This window comes from Eptatretus burgeri, chromosome 14 (genome assembly GCF_056783735.1).
Source record: "Eptatretus burgeri isolate ZD-2024b chromosome 14, Ebu_testis_v1, whole genome shotgun sequence".
In the NCBI taxonomy this organism is placed as follows: Eukaryota; Metazoa; Chordata; class Myxini; order Myxiniformes; family Myxinidae; genus Eptatretus; species Eptatretus burgeri.
This window is the reverse complement of record NC_140974.1, coordinates 16,979,632-16,999,415: the sequence shown is the minus strand read 5'-3', so window position 1 is coordinate 16,999,415 and position 19,784 is coordinate 16,979,632. Positions and strand designations below refer to the sequence as shown.

Sequence of the window (19,784 nt, the reverse complement as noted above, 5' to 3'; positions counted from 1 at the left end):
TGGGTTATTTTACAACTAAAATGGCCGCCAGTCGGTCATCTTTGATCTTATCTCGAAAACATAAGACATGCCTATGCATACCCTAATGCCTTGTCTTTCTGCCAAGTATGAATAAAATCAGTCAATACATATACGAGATATGGTTGCGAACGCACACACGCACGCACATACGGACACAAAAATCGAGACCAAATCCAGATACCTCCGTTTCAGACTAAGTTCAATTGGGGCCTAATAATGGTCCTTGTACTGATCCCTGAGGTATGCCACTATTACATCCTCCCACTCATAGGCCACTCTTTGCTTCCTGTCACTAATCCAGTTCACTACTCTGAGCCATGCCACGAGCCCCAACTTCAGCGAACAACCTCCGATGTGGTACCTTATCAAATGCCTTCTGAAAGTCTCGATATGCTCCATCCACTACACTTCCCTTATCCAACCAATCAACAACTGCCACATACATCTCAAGTAAAGTTGACAACTTGATTTCCTTTTAATAAACCCATGCTTTCTGCTTATCTCCACTCATTTATTAATCTTTTTACCATCTGTAGAATCAATTTCCATTCCATTCTCTTAATTTCTTAATCCATTCCATTCATTCTCAACTTCCATTCTCTGAATTTTCACCCTTCCTTTCAGGTCTTCAAGACAGCAGTTCACCACCATCTTGGATCACTCCCAATCCAAAACTAAGATCTTTTATACCCTGTTAACCCTTCCCAAGTCCTCCTCTTTACAAATTTCCAGTTTTTCCTTCCTGAGAGTTTGCAGCTGTAACCATCTTGTTCAACCCCTGTGTCCTACCCGACTAGTCATTATTCCTCACATCCCTTACATGTCCAAGTCTCCCTCTATTTAGTCCCTCAATCCTGCTGTTGCTGTGTTTCCCCCTCTCTTTCAACTGTTCCTTTTGTTCTGTTACCTCCTGAACCATTTGATGTTTTCTATCCTCCATGAGCCTTGACTTTGGAAACAAAATAAACCTTTTCCCACTGCAGAATTCCCAGTATGCACCCTGGTTTAGTGGCCAGCTTGGAGCAACAACCTGTCAACGTGGTGTCACGGCTGATCGTGAGACCCAAGAGTTCAAGGAAATGAACATCAGCACAAAAGTAGGTTTACCTGATAATTCAAGAGAAAAACTGTAAGGATCTGGAACTTGTCTTTGGTTAAAAGTCATGTTCCAAGTATTGAATCAGCTTTCCATCTTTTCAAAATGTGCTATGAGGATTGCAGCCATCGAAAGGTGTTTGTCGAAAGATGCTGACAAACTTCGCGACAGGGGATGGGGAACTGTGCTAGATTCATGTTGAGCCATCTACAAAAAGGCAATGAGAATTTTCCAAGAAAACAGAAGTCATTAATGAAGACCGAGGAGATAATTGTGCTGAAGACATCACCTCAGGGGCATGGCAGACTCCAAAGGCAAAGCATGACAGACTCCGAGCTATCAAAAGCACCACCCTGTGTTGCGAGCATGGAATTGAACAGAAGGTATTGCGAAAATTTAGACATCCAAACACAATGACAAAGACACCATCTGAAAAAGGCACATAATGCACTTCCAAGGCTTTCACACAAAAGTGAAATTGCAGAAATTGCTTTCTCCTTTTGGACAAAGCTTAACGGTCAACCGATAGGAAACAATCACAGGACAAGTCATTGTGTCTTACCAAATGAGCAGCCAATCCTTTGTTGAAGCCGACAGAAATTACGAGTTCAGTAATTTATCAAAGTGACATCTGAGCTATGGTTTGGAGTTGACAGAGGAGGTGGTATTTTTTGGTGTTTCACCAAAGGAAGAAAAGCATGAATGCTAATTAATGAAATTAATTATAAAAAGAAAAAAAATGTTTTTGATTATGAATGCTTACAGAACAATAATGGTCACAACGTGTACTCAGAATTCTGCCTCAATGCAGATAGGCGGACGATTACACGGCAGGACCAGAGCAATGAATGTCTGTGTTTATGGTCCAGGAAAACACATCACATGAAGTGAGTTTATCTTGTCTTCAGACAATGTCATTTCCCTGGTTTGCACAAGTTACATGAAGTGCTCCGCATGTGAGCTTGAAAGTGTTATTTTCTTGGCTTGCTCGTCGGGAAATAAACGATGCGAATGTCAGGCATTTCACACTCATTTCCAAAGGCTTGTCCTGCTAAGTTCCATGAAAGTTAAACAACAACTGCATAATCCCAAATGTCGCATCGGATTATGTCAATGGCTAAGTGTACGACTTCTTTAACGGCTCCAATTATTTCCACCTTCTTGTGCTTTTGGTCCAATGGTTTCATGAAACGAGCGGCTGGGTCTGCCGTCCGACTGGAACCCATTTGGGCAGGAATTTGTAATTTCTTCATTATCCTTTCCAGAAGTCACCAATGGACCTTCAATATGCACCAGCTAATGCTAGCAGACGGGACACCGAGCTTCGAGTCATTCCGAGGGACGGCACACTTTGTGATGCCAACGAACCACACCACAAATCTGACGGCTTATAGTTGAGTTGGGAATTGGACCCAGGCTCGACAGCTCAAAGCAAAGAGTGTTACCTGTGCATTATTAGGTCAGACTGGTCAACTCTGGGCTGACAGTATGGAATATTAAAAGTGTGCGTGTGTGTGTGTGTGTGTGTGTGTGTGTGTGTGTGTGCACATGAACACATATTTACATGTTTTATTGTCTCATAATACTTGATGTTCAGGTTTCCCACACTCACATTGAATAGGACTTGGAGTTGAACCATTATGCCTCTTTGTTGTGCACAAATAGTTTATTTAACTCATAAAAGACACGGCCTTTGCTGGCAAGAGTTCTGCGATGCGTTGGAGCACAGCGAATGTGTGTGGCATGAACCAAACATCCAATCTTTCTGTCTATGATTATTTGAAGCTGTGTGGATGGCATTGCTCTTTCTCTGCCAGTACGCCTGTGCATTTTGAGGTTTTTTTTTTTAAATAAATCAATCAATAAATAAATATCGACAGATAGATAAACAAATAAAGAGCATGGAAGAGTTTGTACATAAACTAGACAAAATAAAGGACATTTGGAAAATTTGCTTTCACCAAATTGAAGGACGAGGGCCTTATATTGTATGATGGCCAAATGGAATATGGAATATGGAAGTCAAATCCATATGTGGAGAAGCAAGAGGCAAAAGTGTTCAGACTGGCATTTTAACCACAATCGCCCACTTTAACATTTCAGATGTGAGACGTATTCCCACACAAACCTGATATTAGGAGCTTTCCCGGTCCGTTCTTCTCGTCAACTTCCAGATTTTGACAAATTGCATCTGTTCAGAGAAACGAATGTAAAATGCAACATTAGCCGCCGTAAACTCTGAGTCAAACATCACTAAAATTGCGTGGACGTGGAAACGTTTTTGTTCGGGTGACGGAAAATACTGCACAACTGTAATTGGCATTTCCAGACGGTGATTGCGCAAATGGAAAGTGTGTATACATCTAGCGTGGAGTATCTGACTTCTTATCTCTTGTACGCTCAACATCGTCTTTTGGTTTTAACAATTGTTTGGACTTTTTGCACGATCATGAATCAATGTAAAAGTCACATTTCAGAGGTGGTGAACATCAACGTCCAACAGTCGTTTTTGTTTTGTACAACCAATAAAGGCCGTGGCAAAAAGTTCACAACAGTACAGTATCTCATACAAGAGTCGAAGAAAATGTTCTGTCCACTCCTCTCCCCAAACCCCCATCCTTCCACAAAAATATTGCAGACGTTGCAATGTTACTTCTGAGTCGATCTCATAAAGCATAAAGAAGAGACGACGACCCCATTAAAGTATGAGCACACAGATGGTACAGTTAGGCAGTTGTCCAGACTGACCACAGCCCTGCCAAAACGGTATACTAGACCATCTGCAATCTACATGTATGTTTCAGGAACCAATAACAGGAAGGGGGTAGTAGAGGAGGAGTGCAGGGAGAATAGGGAAAGGAAATTTGGAAGTTCGATTGAAGTTAGGGAGAATATCGATGCGAAGTTAATGGGACAACTGTGTTGAGGAGAAGTGGTGGGGGTGAAGAGGGAGGTCAAAAGAAATCCACCAAGGAAGGTCAATGTTCAAGGTAACTTGTTCTTCTTAAGTCGGCTCTTCGGCTGAACTCAGATGACATTGATTGTCAGCTTCCAGTCCTCTCGATAACACAACACTTACAATTACCTAAACACAACACTGTGACCCTAAAGGTAACACAACACTACAATGGTGGTCGTAATCACAGACAATGTCCTGAGACCCTTCCCAGGAAGTCAGTGATGGCGGACGTGCTCTGGATAACTGTCGGTATTAAATGGAAGGGTGTCGAGCCCCGGTCGGACCGGCATCGTTTGATACCCGGGATCATCCCTAATTGGGTTCAGCGATGTTTTATTTATGTTCTTTGGTTTGGAGTTAATGAGCTTATAAAATTGCTCTCAAATGGTGTGCTCCTGAGCACCACGTGAACATGGTAACAAAGTAGAAAATCTTCCATCCACTACTTACACATCGCAGATACAAACAAAATAATTTTAAGAACAAATGCCAAGTACAGTCACTGAATCGAATTGGCAAAATTTGTGTTTCTAACGTATGTCGTCAACTTGTAAGTTTACTTTTTGGGGTGGTTAAATTATTAAAATAAAAGAAACATCTTTTACATGGACTTCATGTGTCATATGCAAAGGAAATAGGAAGGAAAGGGAGAACCTTACCATAGCAAATACTCTGCTGTAAAGCTCTTACAAGGTGTGGAAGCTGACCAATTTGTTTCAACCGCCACACGTGGTCACTGTGTGGTTCAGACGCTACAGCCAAGAGCTGCCTGGTAGGCACAGAGCCGATTCCAACCGCGTACACCCACACACCAGCAGCATGCAGCACTTGAGCTCCATCCATTACCCTGTCCTGGCTTCGACTTGCCATAACCACAATGGCCACCCTGCCAGTGGTATCATTACTCGGTCCCCAAACCTCCTGACGAGCCACAAATTCCAGAGCGTTGCCAACACGTGCCGTGCCATCTCCCAGAAACCTGGTCCTTCTTATGGCCTGATGAAGGCCTCTCTGATGTACATGCTGCCCAGGGGTGAAGATGAGATGTGGAGAAGCTCCAAATGTAACCAAGCCGACACGAGTCTCACCATGACTTGCAGTCAAAGCACCAGTTAATCTCAGGACCCATCGGCGTGCCTTGGTGAAGCCAGTTTGGCCCATAGCTGAGCTGCCATCCAACAAGATGAGGATATCATGTCGCTCTCCACTGCAACCTGCACACAGTAATAGCCCATGGATAACGTACAATGTCTACCGTGATGCAACTGTAGATTAAATAAAAACACTTTTGGCTGAGCAATGGCCTGATTTAAAATCTATAGTTTCAGCCTCAGATATTTTCAATCAAATCACTTGACGTTCAAAAGGATTCATCTGTGCAGAATGAAATTTGCATAAAATGACACGTGTATAAAAATTTCAACGTGGAACATCACTTGCATAAAATTTTCACCTTAACCCTTTGAACTCTGATCTCCTTGGACCTTTGGTTATCCCACAATGGGCTCCCGGGAGAAAAATCCAGCCGCTCGGGTATATGGAGGTTTGAATAGTGGCCGGTAAACCAGCCACTCGGGTATACAGAGGTTTTAATAGTGGCCGGTAAACCACTCGGGTATATGGAGGTTTGAATAGTGGCCGGTAAACCAGCCACTCGGGTATATGGAGGTTTGAATAGCAGCCGGTAAACCAGCCACTGGGGTACATGGAGGTTTGAATAGCAGCCGGTAAACCAGCCACTTGGGTACATGGAGGTTTGAATAGCGGCCGGTAATCCAGCCACTGGGGTACATGGAGGTTTGAATAGCAGCCGGTAATCCAGCCACTGGGGTACATGGAGGTTTGAATAGCAGCCGGTAATCCAGCCACTCAGGTATATGGAGGTTTGAATAGCGGCCGGTAATCCAGCCACTGGGGTACATGGAGGTTTGAATAGCAGCCGGTAATCCAGCCACTGGGGTACATGGAGGTTTGAATAGCAGCCGGTAATCCAGCCACTCAGGTATATGGAGGTTTGAATCGCAGCCGGTAAACAAGCCACTTGGGTACATGGAGGTTTGAATCGCAGCCGGTAAACAAGCCACTCGTGTATATGGAGGTTTGAATAGCAGCCGGTAATCTAGCCACTCGGGTATATGGAGGTTTGAATAGCGGCCGGTAATCTAGCCACTCGGGTATATGGAGGTTTGAATAGCAGCCGGTAAACCAGCCACTCGTGTATATGGAGGTTTGAATAGCGGCCGGTAATCTAGCCACTCGGGTATATGGAGGTTTGAATAGCAGCCGGTAAACCAGCCACTCGTGTATATGGAGGTTTGAATAGCGGCCGGTAAACCAGCCACTCAGGTATATGGAGGTTTGAATAGCAGCCGGTAAACCAGCCACTGGGGTACATGGAGGTTTGAATAGCAGCCGGTAATCCAGCCACTGGGGTACATGGAGGTTTGAATAGCAGCCGGTAATCCAGCCACTCAGGTATATGGAGGTTTGAATCGCAGCCGGTAAACCAGCCACTTGGGTACATGGAGGATTGAATCGCAGCCGGTAAACAAGCCACTCGGGTATATGGAGGTTTGAATAGCAGCCGGTAAACAAGCCACTCAGGTATATGGAAGGTTGAATAGCAGCCAGTAAACAAGCCACTCAGGTATATGGAAGGTTGAATAGCAGCCAGTAATCCAGCCACTCGTGTATATGGAGGTTTGAATAGCGGCCGGTAAACAAGCCACTCGGGTATATGGAGGTTTGAATCGCAGCCGGTAAACAAGCCACTCGGGTATATGGAGGTTTGAATCGCAGCCGGTAAACCAGCCACTCGGGTATATGGAGGTTTGAATAGCAGCCGGTAAACAAGCCACTCAGGTATATGGAAAGTTGAATAGTGGCCGGTAAACCAGCCACTCGTGTATATGGAGGTTTGAATAGCGGCCGGTAAACAAGCCACTCGGGTATATGGAGGTTTGAATAGCAGCCGGTAAACAAGCCACTCGGGTATATGGAGGTTTGAATAGCGGCCGGTAATCTAGCCACTCGGGTATATGGAGGTTTGAATAGCAGCCGGTAAACCAGCCACTCGTGTATATGGAGGTTTGAATAGCGGCCGGTAATCTAGCCACTCGGGTATATGGAGGTTTGAATAGCGGCCGGTAATCTAGCCACTCGGGTATATGGAGGTTTGAATAGCAGCCGGTAAACCAGCCACTCGTGTATATGGAGGTTTGAATAGCGGCCGGTAAACAAGCCACTCGGGTATATGGAGGTTTGAATAGCAGCCGGTAATCTAGCCACTCGGGTATATGGAGGTTTGAATAGTGGCCGGTAAACCAGCCACTCGGGTATATGGAGGTTTGAATAGCAGCCGGTAAACCAGCCACTTGGGTACATGGAGGTTTGAATAGCAGCCAGTAATCCAGCCACTCAGGTATATGGAGATTTGAATCGCAGCCGGTAAACAAGCCACTCGGGTACATGGAGGTTTGAATAGCAGCCAGTAATCCAGCCACTCAGGTATATGGAGATTTGAATCGCAGCCGGTAAACAAGCCACTCGGGTACATGGAGGTTTGAATCACAGCCGGTAAACAAGCCACTCGGGTATATGGAGGTTTGAATAGCGGCCGGTAAACAAGCCACTCGGGTATATGGAGGTTTGAATAGCGGCCGGTAAACAAGCCACTCGGGCATATGGAGGTTTGAATAGCAGCCGGTAAACAAGCCACTCGGGTATTTGGAGGTTTGAATAGTGGCCGGAAAACCAGCCACTCGTGTATATGGAAGGTTGAATAGTGGCCGGTAAACCAGCCACTCGTGTATATGGAGGTTTGAATAGCAGCCGGTAATCTAGCCACTCGGGTATATGGAGGTTTGAATCGCAGCCGGTAAACCAGCCACTCGGGTATATGGAGGTTTGAATAGCAGCCGGTAATCCAGCCACTCGGGTACATGGAGGTTTGAATAGCAGCCGGTAACCAAGCCACTCGGGTATATAGAAGGTTGAATAGTGGCCGGTAAACCAGCCACTCGTTTATATGGAGGTTTGAATAGCAGCCAGTAAACCAGCCTCGAGGGGATATGGAGGTTTGAATAGCAGCCAGTAAACCAGCCTCGAGGGGATATGGAGGTTTGAATAGCAGCCGGTAAACCAGCCACTCGTGTATATGGAGGTTTGAATAGCAGCCGGTAAACCAGCCACTCGTGTATATGGAGGTTTGAATACCAGCCAGTAAACCAGCCTCTCAGGTATATGGAGGCTTGAATAGCAGCCGGTAAACCAGCCACTCGTGTATACGGAGGTTTGAATACCAGCCTCTCAGGTATATGGAGGTTTGAATAGCAGCCGGTAAACCAGCCTCTCAGGTATATGGAGGTTTGAATACCAGCCGGTAAACCAGCCACTCATGTATACGGAGGTTTGAATACCAGCCGGTAAACCAGCCTCTCAGGTATATGGAAGTTTGAATAGCAGCCAGTAAACCAGCCTCGAGGGGATATGGAGGTTTGAATCGCAGCGGGTAAACCAGCCACTCGGGTATATGGAGGTTTGAATAGCAGCCGGTAATCCAGCCACTCGGGTACATGGAGGTTTGAATAGCAGCCGGTAACCAAGCCACTCGGGTATATAGAAGGTTGAATAGTGGCCGGTAAACCAGCCACTCGTTTATATGGAGGTTTGAATAGCAGCCAGTAAACCAGCCTCGAGGGGATATGGAGGTTTGAATAGCAGCCAGTAAACCAGCCTCGAGGGGATATGGAGGTTTGAATAGCAGCCGGTAAACCAGCCACTCGTGTATATGGAGGTTTGAATAGCAGCCGGTAAACCAGCCACTCGTGTATATGGAGGTTTGAATACCAGCCAGTAAACCAGCCTCTCAGGTATATGGAGGCTTGAATAGCAGCCGGTAAACCAGCCACTCGTGTATACGGAGGTTTGAATACCAGCCTCTCAGGTATATGGAGGTTTGAATAGCAGCCGGTAAACCAGCCTCTCAGGTATATGGAGGTTTGAATACCAGCCGGTAAACCAGCCACTCATGTATACGGAGGTTTGAATACCAGCCGGTAAACCAGCCTCTCAGGTATATGGAGGTTTGAATAGCAGCCGGTAAACCAGCCTCGAGGGGATATGGAGGTTTGAATCGCAGCGGGTAAACCAGCCTCTCGGGTATATGGAGGTTTGAATAGCGGCCCATTAACCAGCCCCACGGGTATATGGAGGTTTGAATGGCGGCCAGTAAACCAGCCCCTCGGGTATATGGAGGTTTGAATAGCGGCCCGTAAACCAGCCCCTCGGGTATATGGAGGTTTGAATGGCGGCCAGTAAATCAGCCCCTCGGGTATATGGAGGTTTGAATAGCGGCCCGTAAAATCAGCTTCTCAGGTATATGGAGGTTTGAATGGCGGACCATATACCAGCCTCTCTGGTATATGGAGGTTTGAATAGCGGCCCGTAAACCAGCCACTCGGGTATACTGAGGTTTGAATGGCAGCCGGTAAACCAGCCCCTCGGGTCTATGGAGGTTTGAATGCAGGCCGGTAAACCAGCTGTTGGGGTATATGGAGGTTTGAATGGTGGCCGATAATCAGCCACTGAGGTCTATGGAGATTTGAATAGTGGCTGGTAAGACGGTCGCTCGGGAAGATGGAAGTTTGAATAGCGGCCGGTAAACCAGCCACTGGGTATATGGAGGTTTGAATAGCAAGCGGTAAACCAGCCCCTGGGTATATGTAGGTTTGAATTACAACCGGTAAAATGGCCGCTCGGGTATATGGAAGTGTGAATAGTGGCCAGTAGGTAAACTGGCTGTTGGGGTATATGAAGGTTTGAATAGCAGCCGGTAAAATGGCCGCTCGGGAATATGGAAGTTTGAATGGTGGCTGATAAACCAGCCACTCAGGTCTATGGAGATTTGAATAGCAGCCGGTAAAATGGCCGCTCGGGTATATGGAAGTGTGAATAGCGGCCGGTAAACCAGCTGTTGGGGTATATGGAGGTTTGAATGGTGGCCAATAATCAGCCACTGAGGTCTATGGAGATTTGAATAGTGGCTGGTAAGACGGTCGCTCGGGAAGATGGAAGTTTGAATAGCGGCCGGTAAACCAGCCACTGGGTATATGGAGGTTTGAATAGCAAGCGGTAAACCAGCCACTGGGTATATGTAGGTTTGAATTACAACCGGTAAAATGGCCGCTCGGGTATATGGAAGTGTGAATAGTGGCCAGTAGGTAAACTGGCTGTTGGGGTATATGAAGGTTTGAATAGCAGCCGGTAAAATGGCCGCTCGGGAATATGGAAGTTTGAATGGTGGCTGATAAACCAGCCACTCAGGTCTATGGAGATTTGAATAGCAGCCGGTAAAATGGCCGCTCGGGTATATGGAAGTGTGAATAGCTGCCGGTAAACTGGCTGTTGGGGTATATGAAGGTTTGAATAGCGGCCGGTAAAATCGCCGCTCGGGAATATGGAACTTTGAATGGTGGCCGATAAAACAGCCACTCGGGTATATGGAGATTTGAATAGCGGCCGGTAAACCAGCCACTCGGGTATATGGAGATTTGAGTAGCGGCCGGTAAACTGGCTGTTGAGGTATATGGAGATTTGAATAGCAGCCGGTAAAGTGGCCGCCCGGGTATATGAAAGTGTGAATCGCAGCTGGTAAACTGGCTGTTGGGATATGTGGAGGTTTTAATAGCAGCCGATAAACCAGCCACTCAGGTCTATGGAGATTTCAATCGTGGCTGGTAAGATGGCCGCTCAGGTAGATGGAAGTTTGAATAGCGGCCGGCAAACTGACTGCTCGGTTTTATGGAGGTTTGAATAGTGACTGGTAAACCAGCTACTTGGTTATATGAATGTTTGAATAGGTGCCTGTAAAGCAGACGCTCGGGTATATGGAAGTTTAAATAGCAGCTGGTAAAATGGGCTCTCAGGTATATGGAAGTTTGAATAGCGGCCGGCAAACTGACTGCTCGGTTTTATGGAGGTTTGAATAGTGACTGGTAAACCAGCTACTTGGTTATATGAATGTTTGAATAGGGGCCGGTAAAACAGACGCTCGGGTATATGGAAGTTTAAATAGCAGCTGGTAAAATGGGCTCTCGGGTGTATGGAGGTTGAATAGTGACCAGTAAACCAGCCACTTGGTTATATGGATGTTTGAATAGCAGCTGGTAAAATGGACTCTCGGGTGTGTGGAGGTTTGAATAGTGGCTGTTAAAATGGCCGATGGGATTCAAAGGGTTAAAAGGTTATATTCCATACTTTTTAGGATTCAATAACTTTTGCCGACAGGCACAATAGCAATTCAAAAAATAAAAGAAGTCCACAAGCAAATGTAATATAAACATTTAAAACTTATGACAACCTTATTGAAGAACTTGTGCCTAAATTTTCATTTCCAGATCACAAGGGAAAATATGCAATTGAGAAGGTCATATGGATCATCATGATTGTGCCAAGTCCCAAAATTTCACTCTGAAGAAAATCGTCCAAGGTTTATTCTCTGCACTAAAACTCCAGTTGTCATTTGTGTTGACAAAACTTGAATAGAAAGACAAGATGAAGATATTACAAACTAAGATTGAATCAATTTTTAATTGACATCAACCTCCCAAGTGAACTCCTGTTCATCGCACCCGTACAGTGAGGAAAATCTCGCCAAATGATTATCAGAAGGCATTTCCAAACTCAGGGTGAACAAGCTGCACACAAGGCATGCGTGCCTGTCTAAAGCCACCCAAGAATCACTGAAACGAGGAGGATTTGGTATTTCATTCCATCAGTTTGTGCGAGATAAGGTGCACCTTGGAAATCCTCTTTCGCTCTAACCTCGCTTATTGAACGTAATGCATTATGAGAAAATTCTTACCTGCTGTGGCCGTTGCCATGCCACTGTGCAATGCGACGATGGCTGTGTAAATAAGAACACATGCTCCAAACCAGGCAGTCATGACGATTCAAGCCGCACCTGAAACATGAGCAGACGAAAACATGATCGTTGTCCATCCTCACGTCCAACCAGCATCGACACATTGTGAGACAGACATTCATATGAGCTCGGTGGTAACATTCTCAGCCTCAAGTCCTTCACTTTGGGATTCAATTACAAGGACATCAGATGGGGCAATAAACTGCCAAGCTGATGCTTTGCAGGCAGTGTGTTGTACAATAGAGTACAGCATACCTTGGGGTGTGGAGAGGGCAGACAGTAATGTAGCTGCTTTATCTGCATTCCTTTGTGACTTCTAGATATCACAACATTATACTGAAACAAGAGCAGGCCTAATAATTAAAACCAATTGTGCCAACTATTGTATTATTGGTTATATAAAGAATATAAATACAAGGAAGTTTGAATTGAAATTCTTTTTTAAATGCTTGATTGTTTTTATCTATGATCAAGGCTCATAGAAGAGCTACTACACAGAATGGATCAGGATACAGCATAACAAAAAGGAACAAGAAAAAGAGCAATCAGAGATTGCAGACTGTCACCAGGGCTTCTTTTGAGTGGTTTATTTTTATTGGTTTTTGGATAAATTCAATATGGCTGCCAACCATGTGACCTATGATATCATATGTGTGAACCTTTGTTCCTCATGGACAGGCGGTCATACGTGTAAAGTTTCACCTCGATCTGTTCAGCCACTTCAGAGAAGAAGATTTTTGAAAGCTTAAAAAAAAATTTATTTGTAAATGGCGGCCGAATCACGTGACTGATGATGTAATTAATTTTTTTTCTATAGACCATTTTATCCCGAGATTACCCTCAAAATTTCTCCTACTGATCGGATGTGGCGTTCTACATATGCAATTATCACGTCATAACAAGGAAACCTATAACATCATAAAAAGTCAATTTCATTCCCCATGAGAAGTACTTGCTCTGTGTCAAGTTTCAATTTTTTCCTTTGTACGGTTTTAGAGATGCAGAGGTCCAAATTTTTTTCCGTTTTTCCAATATGTTTGCCACACTACGTGACGTATAACGTCATGATTATCATTAAAACATTCTACATGAGTAGTCGCACCAATGGTGAAATTTTCGTCTCAATCCGAGAAGCAGTTGCGGAGAAAAACACGAAAGTTCTGTGTGGACAAACAGACAGACAGGCAAACAGACAAGCCGGTAGGCGGACATGGGTAGTTGACTACCCAAAAGAATAGAACCTGATGCGATGGGCCCGTTCGATGGGGAATGACCTGAGGATTAAGCACAAGAAAATTAATGATTCTAGCTTCAAGGGTTAATGCTGAAGATTGTTTTTTCGTTAAAATACCCCCACATTTGGAGGTTTTTTGGCCGTTGCTAGGCAACGGAGAGGTCCATAGCAACGGTTCTTTCTCACACATAACTAGGACATACCATGAACCTACCATACCAGTTTCATGTATATCTGACTCAGTCTCTGAGATATAACGAACTTCGTTTTTTTATTGTTTTCGACCAGGGTTCATTCAAAGTTTATCTTCTCCGACAGTTTTCATAGGATCCGGCTGGAAATTTTTGACAACATGGCTGAATGTACTGCCCACAGTCGCTCGTGGCCCGATTTTTGAAAAAATTAATTTTTTATGATTTTTCAAAAATTTCAGTCCCGTTGCTTGGCATCGGTGGTGTCCATAGCAACGGTTCTCATTTGCACACAACTAGGTCATTGTATGAACCTACCAACCAAGTTTTATCGAAATCGCCATTGTATTAACTGAAATCGCCATTTTAAATACTGATAATAAGGGTAGAACAAATCTCAAAAAAAAAAATGTTTTGAAATTTTTTTTTTATTTTTTCGACTAGATCGACTACCCAACAAACAAACAAACAAACAAACAAAAAAGGACCCAAATTTGGCGAGGGCAACAAGAGAAAGAGATGGGGGAAATGGCAACAGCAGGGCAGAGGGAGAAAATGACGGAGACAGACAAACAAGGGATGTGGGTAATGATGAGCGGTTGGGGAGGACACAAGTGGTGGTCAAGATGGATACTGGAGTAAAGTTTTGAGGGTGGGGATGGTTTAACAGATGTAGAAAATATCATGGTTTTGAATGTTGGATGATCTGAAATGGTGGGGAACAGCTGTCGAGTAGTCCTGGTGAGAAGAAAGAGATTGAAGAGGATGCGGAAGTTGGTTCCACAGGCGGGAAAGAAAAAGAGAGGAACTAATGAGTGGAGGTGAGCAGTGGTTTTGGATTTTGGGAGTTTTATGAGAAGACGGTTGATCCTTGTGAGAACTGGGGTGGGGGACACGGAGAGGGCAGAGGGTGCAAGACGAGAAACGTGGCGGAAGAAGACATGTGAACTGTGCTTACAGATTCTGCTTGATATGAAAATGCTGCAAGCAATGAGGATTCAAGGAGAATTTGAAACAAGAAGTTTCCATTTGGCAAATTGGTGACGTATCATATCCACAATTTTATGGGGGACGTGTAAATCATCCGATATTTTGGGGGTTCGTTAAAATGGGATGAATATTCTTCACAAATCCTCTTTTGAGGATGAGGCCTCAATCCATCATAAATTGGTACCTGGTTCTGTCACCCTCTCACCTGTGTCAAGTTGGTCGGGCTCTCTTTTTCATAGAAGACACATCTGTCCTCGCTCCTCCTGCCCTCTATTACCTTTACCGTCCCCAAGCCACCCCAGGTCACACGAGATTTTCACGAAACCCTCACCTGGTCACCCTCCCAAAGTCCAAACTGGTTGCCCACCTGCATTCATTCATCCCCCGATTCTCCCAAATATGGAATCCTGTCCCTGTGTCTATTGTCTCCTCCTCACATCACTCTTTAAAACGTGCACTCCATCACGACCAAACACACTCACCCATGCACATCCATGATCTCTTCCACGATATAAAAAAATCCTATTAAATATTATAACGCTGCACACCTATTCAGAGAAGCACACCCATTCAGAGAAGTGAAATACACCATGAAATATTTTAACTGCGTACCTATTCAGAGAAGCACACCTATTCAGACAAGACACCTGTTCAGTGAAGACACCCAGCTTAACAGCTCATCTAAAAATTGACCCTGCCTTGAATCAAACCCAAGACCGTAGACATGAGTTCAAAGGTGAGCAAGTTGCCAAGTATATCCTTTTAGGTACAATTGCCTTCCCTGGATAACTAACAACACCTTGGAAACGAATCGATGGGTAAAGAATAGACATCAGACAATTCTTAACATCTTGTCTGCCTTCCAACTCTCAAATGCAGATGTCCCTTTTCTGATCTTGCTTTACATTAATGAAAAAAAAAATACAGCAACGTGGCAAGTCTCACAAGTGCATCTCCATCATGAAGCAATCAAGAGGCTGAGAAGCTTGTGTACATTCCATGTAGTTCTATCATTCATAAATTATCTTGTCCATCAAGTGAAATTAATAGCTGGAATGCACAGGACTATGAAAAATATGGAAAAAAAAAACACTCTGAACAAGCAATGGTCAGCAATTTATTAAATACATCATGAAGTGATCGTATTTATTGAAAATGGTTTACTTTGGAAGACCACCTGCTTGCTGCAAGCACGTCTTCTTTATGGAAATGATAGTCCCTCAAAAATGACGAGGCAGCCTTACATCATTTGCTCTGTCACCTGCTGTATATGACCTCAAACCAAGCCTGAGCAAAGATATTGTGGCAATGAAGAGATACAACGGTACGAGATGTATATGGGCCACACAATGTCATACTCTACGGTGTCCAAGGCTCACCGAGGAGCGAGGACAGTGCATTGATCAGGCTGCAGGACAAGGAGATTATGGAACAATAAATAAATCAACAGTATACGGGATGTTAACTTCGGATGACAACATGAGCTAATTGCTCAGATGAGAATGCTCAACAGAGTGAACCAAACCTTTTTTGGGATTTTTAGACAAATAGAAGAAACCAGAATGGTGCTCTGTGGAGCGCAAACCTTTGCCAGGCTGAACAGTTTACGTTTTGCATTCCACTGATCGGCTGGATCTGGATCCGGACCTCCAAAATCTAATCGGCTTGTTCTTGTCAACTACCCAACTCATCCACCTCGTTTTATCATAATCCGTCCATAACTTTTTGAGATATCATGCTATATATAGTTTTTGGCCCTATCTCTCAATGATGAAGAATCGATTTATGAATCAAAATTTTTTTAGTGTCCAGATCCAGATCTTCACCAAAATATCATAAATTCCTCCTTTTCACACAAACACACACACACACACACACACACACACACACACACACACACACACACACACACACACACACACACACACACACACACACACACACACACACACACACACACACACACACAACTTGTCCACCAGGTTTTTTTTTACAAATCCATCCGTAACTTTTTGAGAAATTCTGCACACAGATAAACAAATAGACAGATAGACAGACAGACAGACAGACAGACAAAAATGGGTGAGAAAAATATAACCTCCATCCACCTGTGGTGGTAGTGGTAAAATTCTGAGACCTGCTGATGTTATTGAGGGGAAATGTCGAACTTATATCTTCCTGTCATTTCGAGTGAGGAAGTTCGGAATCATACAATTCTTAACATCTTGAATGGAATGTTCAAAACTGTCAATTGCTTGATCTCTCTCAGCAGGATCACTCGTGATGTTAAGCTGTCTTTCATTAGCATAGAACATACATGATATTCCATGTGCCTTTATGATGCCCATCATAGGGGTGGTAGGCTGGCAGGATGGCCTGGAGGTGTGCACACTCACCTCGAAGTGGTCTATCCCTGGTTTGAATCCCGACCCAGCTATATAACTATAATCCTGGTGTTTCACAGGCAGGGTGATTTATCAATGTGTGTGCCAACCCTCCGATGGATGTTAAACTGAGCCCTGTCTGCCAGAATTCGTTGGTGGACGTTAAAGATCCCACTGTGTCCTTCGCAAAGCATAGATGAGCTATCACCGGCAACATGGCCAAATTATAAATTTGTGACATCACCTATAAAGGGCACTGCATATGGGGCACAGGCATGCCCTCAGAAATTGATGCCATCCTGCAGCCTTGTGCTGCATCCAAAATTCGAAGAAAAATGGAGGTGATGTACTATAGCATTGAAATAACACTGGACCGAGAACAAACCAGTTGCGACAATCCTCACTCGAGAAATACAGGGTCAGATCTTTCTTTTCCTTTCTCACCCAAAGTTACAAGGTAAACCAATTTATAGCCATGTCACGACCCAAAACTTTCCTTCAAGCGAGTCATTAACAGGGCATGATCAATCATGTCAACAGCAGACATAAGATCAGAGTATTCGGATTATTTCACCTTGACTATCTCATGTTTTCAGTCGACCGTGGAGTACACGTCTCCAAGCAGTTTACACACCGAGCCGTTGTTGGTATGCTGACTGCATTCTGCAATACAGGATGGAGTATTCTTTGACGAGGGAGTGGAACTGTCTCACAACAGCATGCTCAATCACTCTCTCCAAGAAGGGAAGGTTGGGGATGGGTCAATAGTTTCTACAAAACTTCTGGGTTGATGGTCGATTTCTTCAAGACAGGTGTTACGAGGAAAGATTTCAGTGCTGAGGGATACACACCTGTTCCAATGAGCTGTTTGTAATGTTAGATATGGTACGCTGGCACAAGAGAATCAAGACATTTGTTAGTAATTAGGGCAGGACAAGGATCAAGCAAACACGTCTTGATTTTTGAGTTCTCGATGATCTTCAATTACTTCTGATGGTAAGACAGGCTGAAACTCTGCCAGGTAATAATTGAATTCAGGTGTCCCATTTGTCACCTTTGGGAGAGTGGTTTAATCAAATGGTAATCGGAGGTTGCTTATCTCTTCAAGAAAAAGATTGATCCTCTGAGCAAGTTCATGATCTGACTGATGAGAAGGCAGATCCTGTGATTCCATATTTATCATCATTTAAGCAACAATTTAAAAGAGTTGCTCTTTGTCACAGTGGGCAATCTGCTCCGAACGAAAGCCATTTTTTGGCTTTAGACTTGATATGAAAGGCCTTCTTGTCTACCGTCAACCTTGACTTCTTCCATTTCCTTTCTAGGGAACGTTCGTCTCACTTCACTGCCCCTCAGAAATCCATCATACCAGGGGGCCTGAGGTCTTAATTGAATTTCACGGGAAGCGATTGGCACATGTTGGTCAAGGATGTTCCGGAGTAAATTGTTGTAGTAATCGACGTCGTTATCGAGTTCTTCAGGATGGCTTTCCTCAAATAAAGCATCTGTGATCTCTCCTATGAGGTTATCGAAGTTAACTTGTTGGACCTTTTGGATTTTCATGTTCTGCTTTGTTGCAACAGGGTGAAACAGTGCTGCGGTAAAAATAAAAATAAAAATTAAAAATGGCACGATCCCAAGGTCTGCCATCAAACATGGAAAATTTCCTGAAAAGGTCCGCCATGTCTCTCACAATCACGTGACAGAGCATGTGATCTCGTGAATGAGGAGATTGAACAAACTCAAAGATCTCGTTTCACGACATCCCTAATTGTCGACATGTGTATTGAAATCACCACGGATTATAAAATTACTCGAAAGTGAATTGACCACTACCTCAAATTGTGAAGCTTCATCAAAAAACCTTCTTCTGCTTACATATGGCAGCTTGGCTGATGGGTCGCTATCCTTTTGTTGGGGCATGACTATGCCACTGATGCTGTGCCCCTGTTACCAGTACACTGGTACTCATTTCACTGACTTCAGAAGGATGACAGGCTGAAATAACCCCACCTGGTGTTAATTCAGCAGCCAAGAGAGTTCAAACTCAGGAACCTCAAGATCCCAAGCCAGCCACTCTAACAACCACTGAGCCAACACTCAGTTTGTCAAAAAAAGCTGAATAGACACAAGTTTGTTTCGGGAATTAAGTTTTGGGCAATATACAGTTATCAACCTCAGATAATCACCAATGGGAGGGTGTACAAATAGTTCAAGACCATCAAACGATTTGAAGGAATGTTCCTTGGATTATTTCTTGTCGCTGATGCAAAGGATGATGTAACTAACATCCACAGCTTCTCACTTTATGTAGTGATGTCTGAAGGCTGAAATTAGGGAGAATGTCTGCTGTGACTATGGCCATCACGACCATCTCCTTTTAGCCAAAACTTTGTTTTGGCAAAAATATCAAATTCCACAGAATAGAAAGAACAAAGTCATAGATCTCACTGGACTTGAGCGTTTCAGAAAGCCAATAAACTTGGGTTATGTGGTGACCATCGATGTGCCTTGGATAAGGGAATACGAACATTCTTGTTAAAGCCATATGAATTATGCCACCGCTTGAAGTTCTCTTTCCTTCTTGACATTACAATGACTGGCATGTATTTTCTCTTTTGCCCAGTGATGGCACTCCACTGGTTGGTTTAGCCATCCAAATAGTGAGCCATAGTAAGTACTCTGAGCTACGGCCTTATTCCAGAATTGATTATGATTGTTGATCACTGAGATATTACGTTTTTGCTTTCATCTCCCAGATCTGGATCGTCATCTCTGCTTTGAATAGCCACAGATTGTGGAGTTCCAAATTTGAAAGTGCAGTTTATTCTTCGTGAAATTGAATGGGTATAAGCTGAATTTTACTGCCAGTGATCCGAGATGTACTGGATAATAATCACATTGAATCGACGTCCACGATTGTTGAACTCATCTGACTACGCTCTGAAGTGTGGCTGGGAGCTCGTCCTCTCTCTTCCTCCTCGA

The 19,784-nt window shown here is 44.0% G+C and overlaps 1 protein-coding gene across 8 annotated transcripts in view; it reads right to left on the bottom strand.

Moving 5' to 3' along the window:
• Positions 1-19,784, bottom strand: part of LOC147012715 (uncharacterized) — a 286,616-nt gene that overhangs the window by 250,093 nt on the left and 16,739 nt on the right. For all 8 annotated transcript variants that reach the window (XM_085853811.1, XM_085853813.1, XM_085853814.1 and 5 more), the window contains exons 2-4: positions 11,941-12,039; positions 4,736-5,290; positions 3,246-3,308 (exon numbers count right to left, since the gene is read on the bottom strand). In XM_085853811.1, the coding sequence (XP_085709937.1) occupies positions 3,246-3,308; positions 4,736-5,290; positions 11,941-12,022 (700 nt within the window). In that variant the 5' untranslated portion in view covers positions 12,023-12,039. The remainder of the gene's footprint in view (positions 1-3,245; positions 3,309-4,735; positions 5,291-11,940; positions 12,040-19,784) is intronic.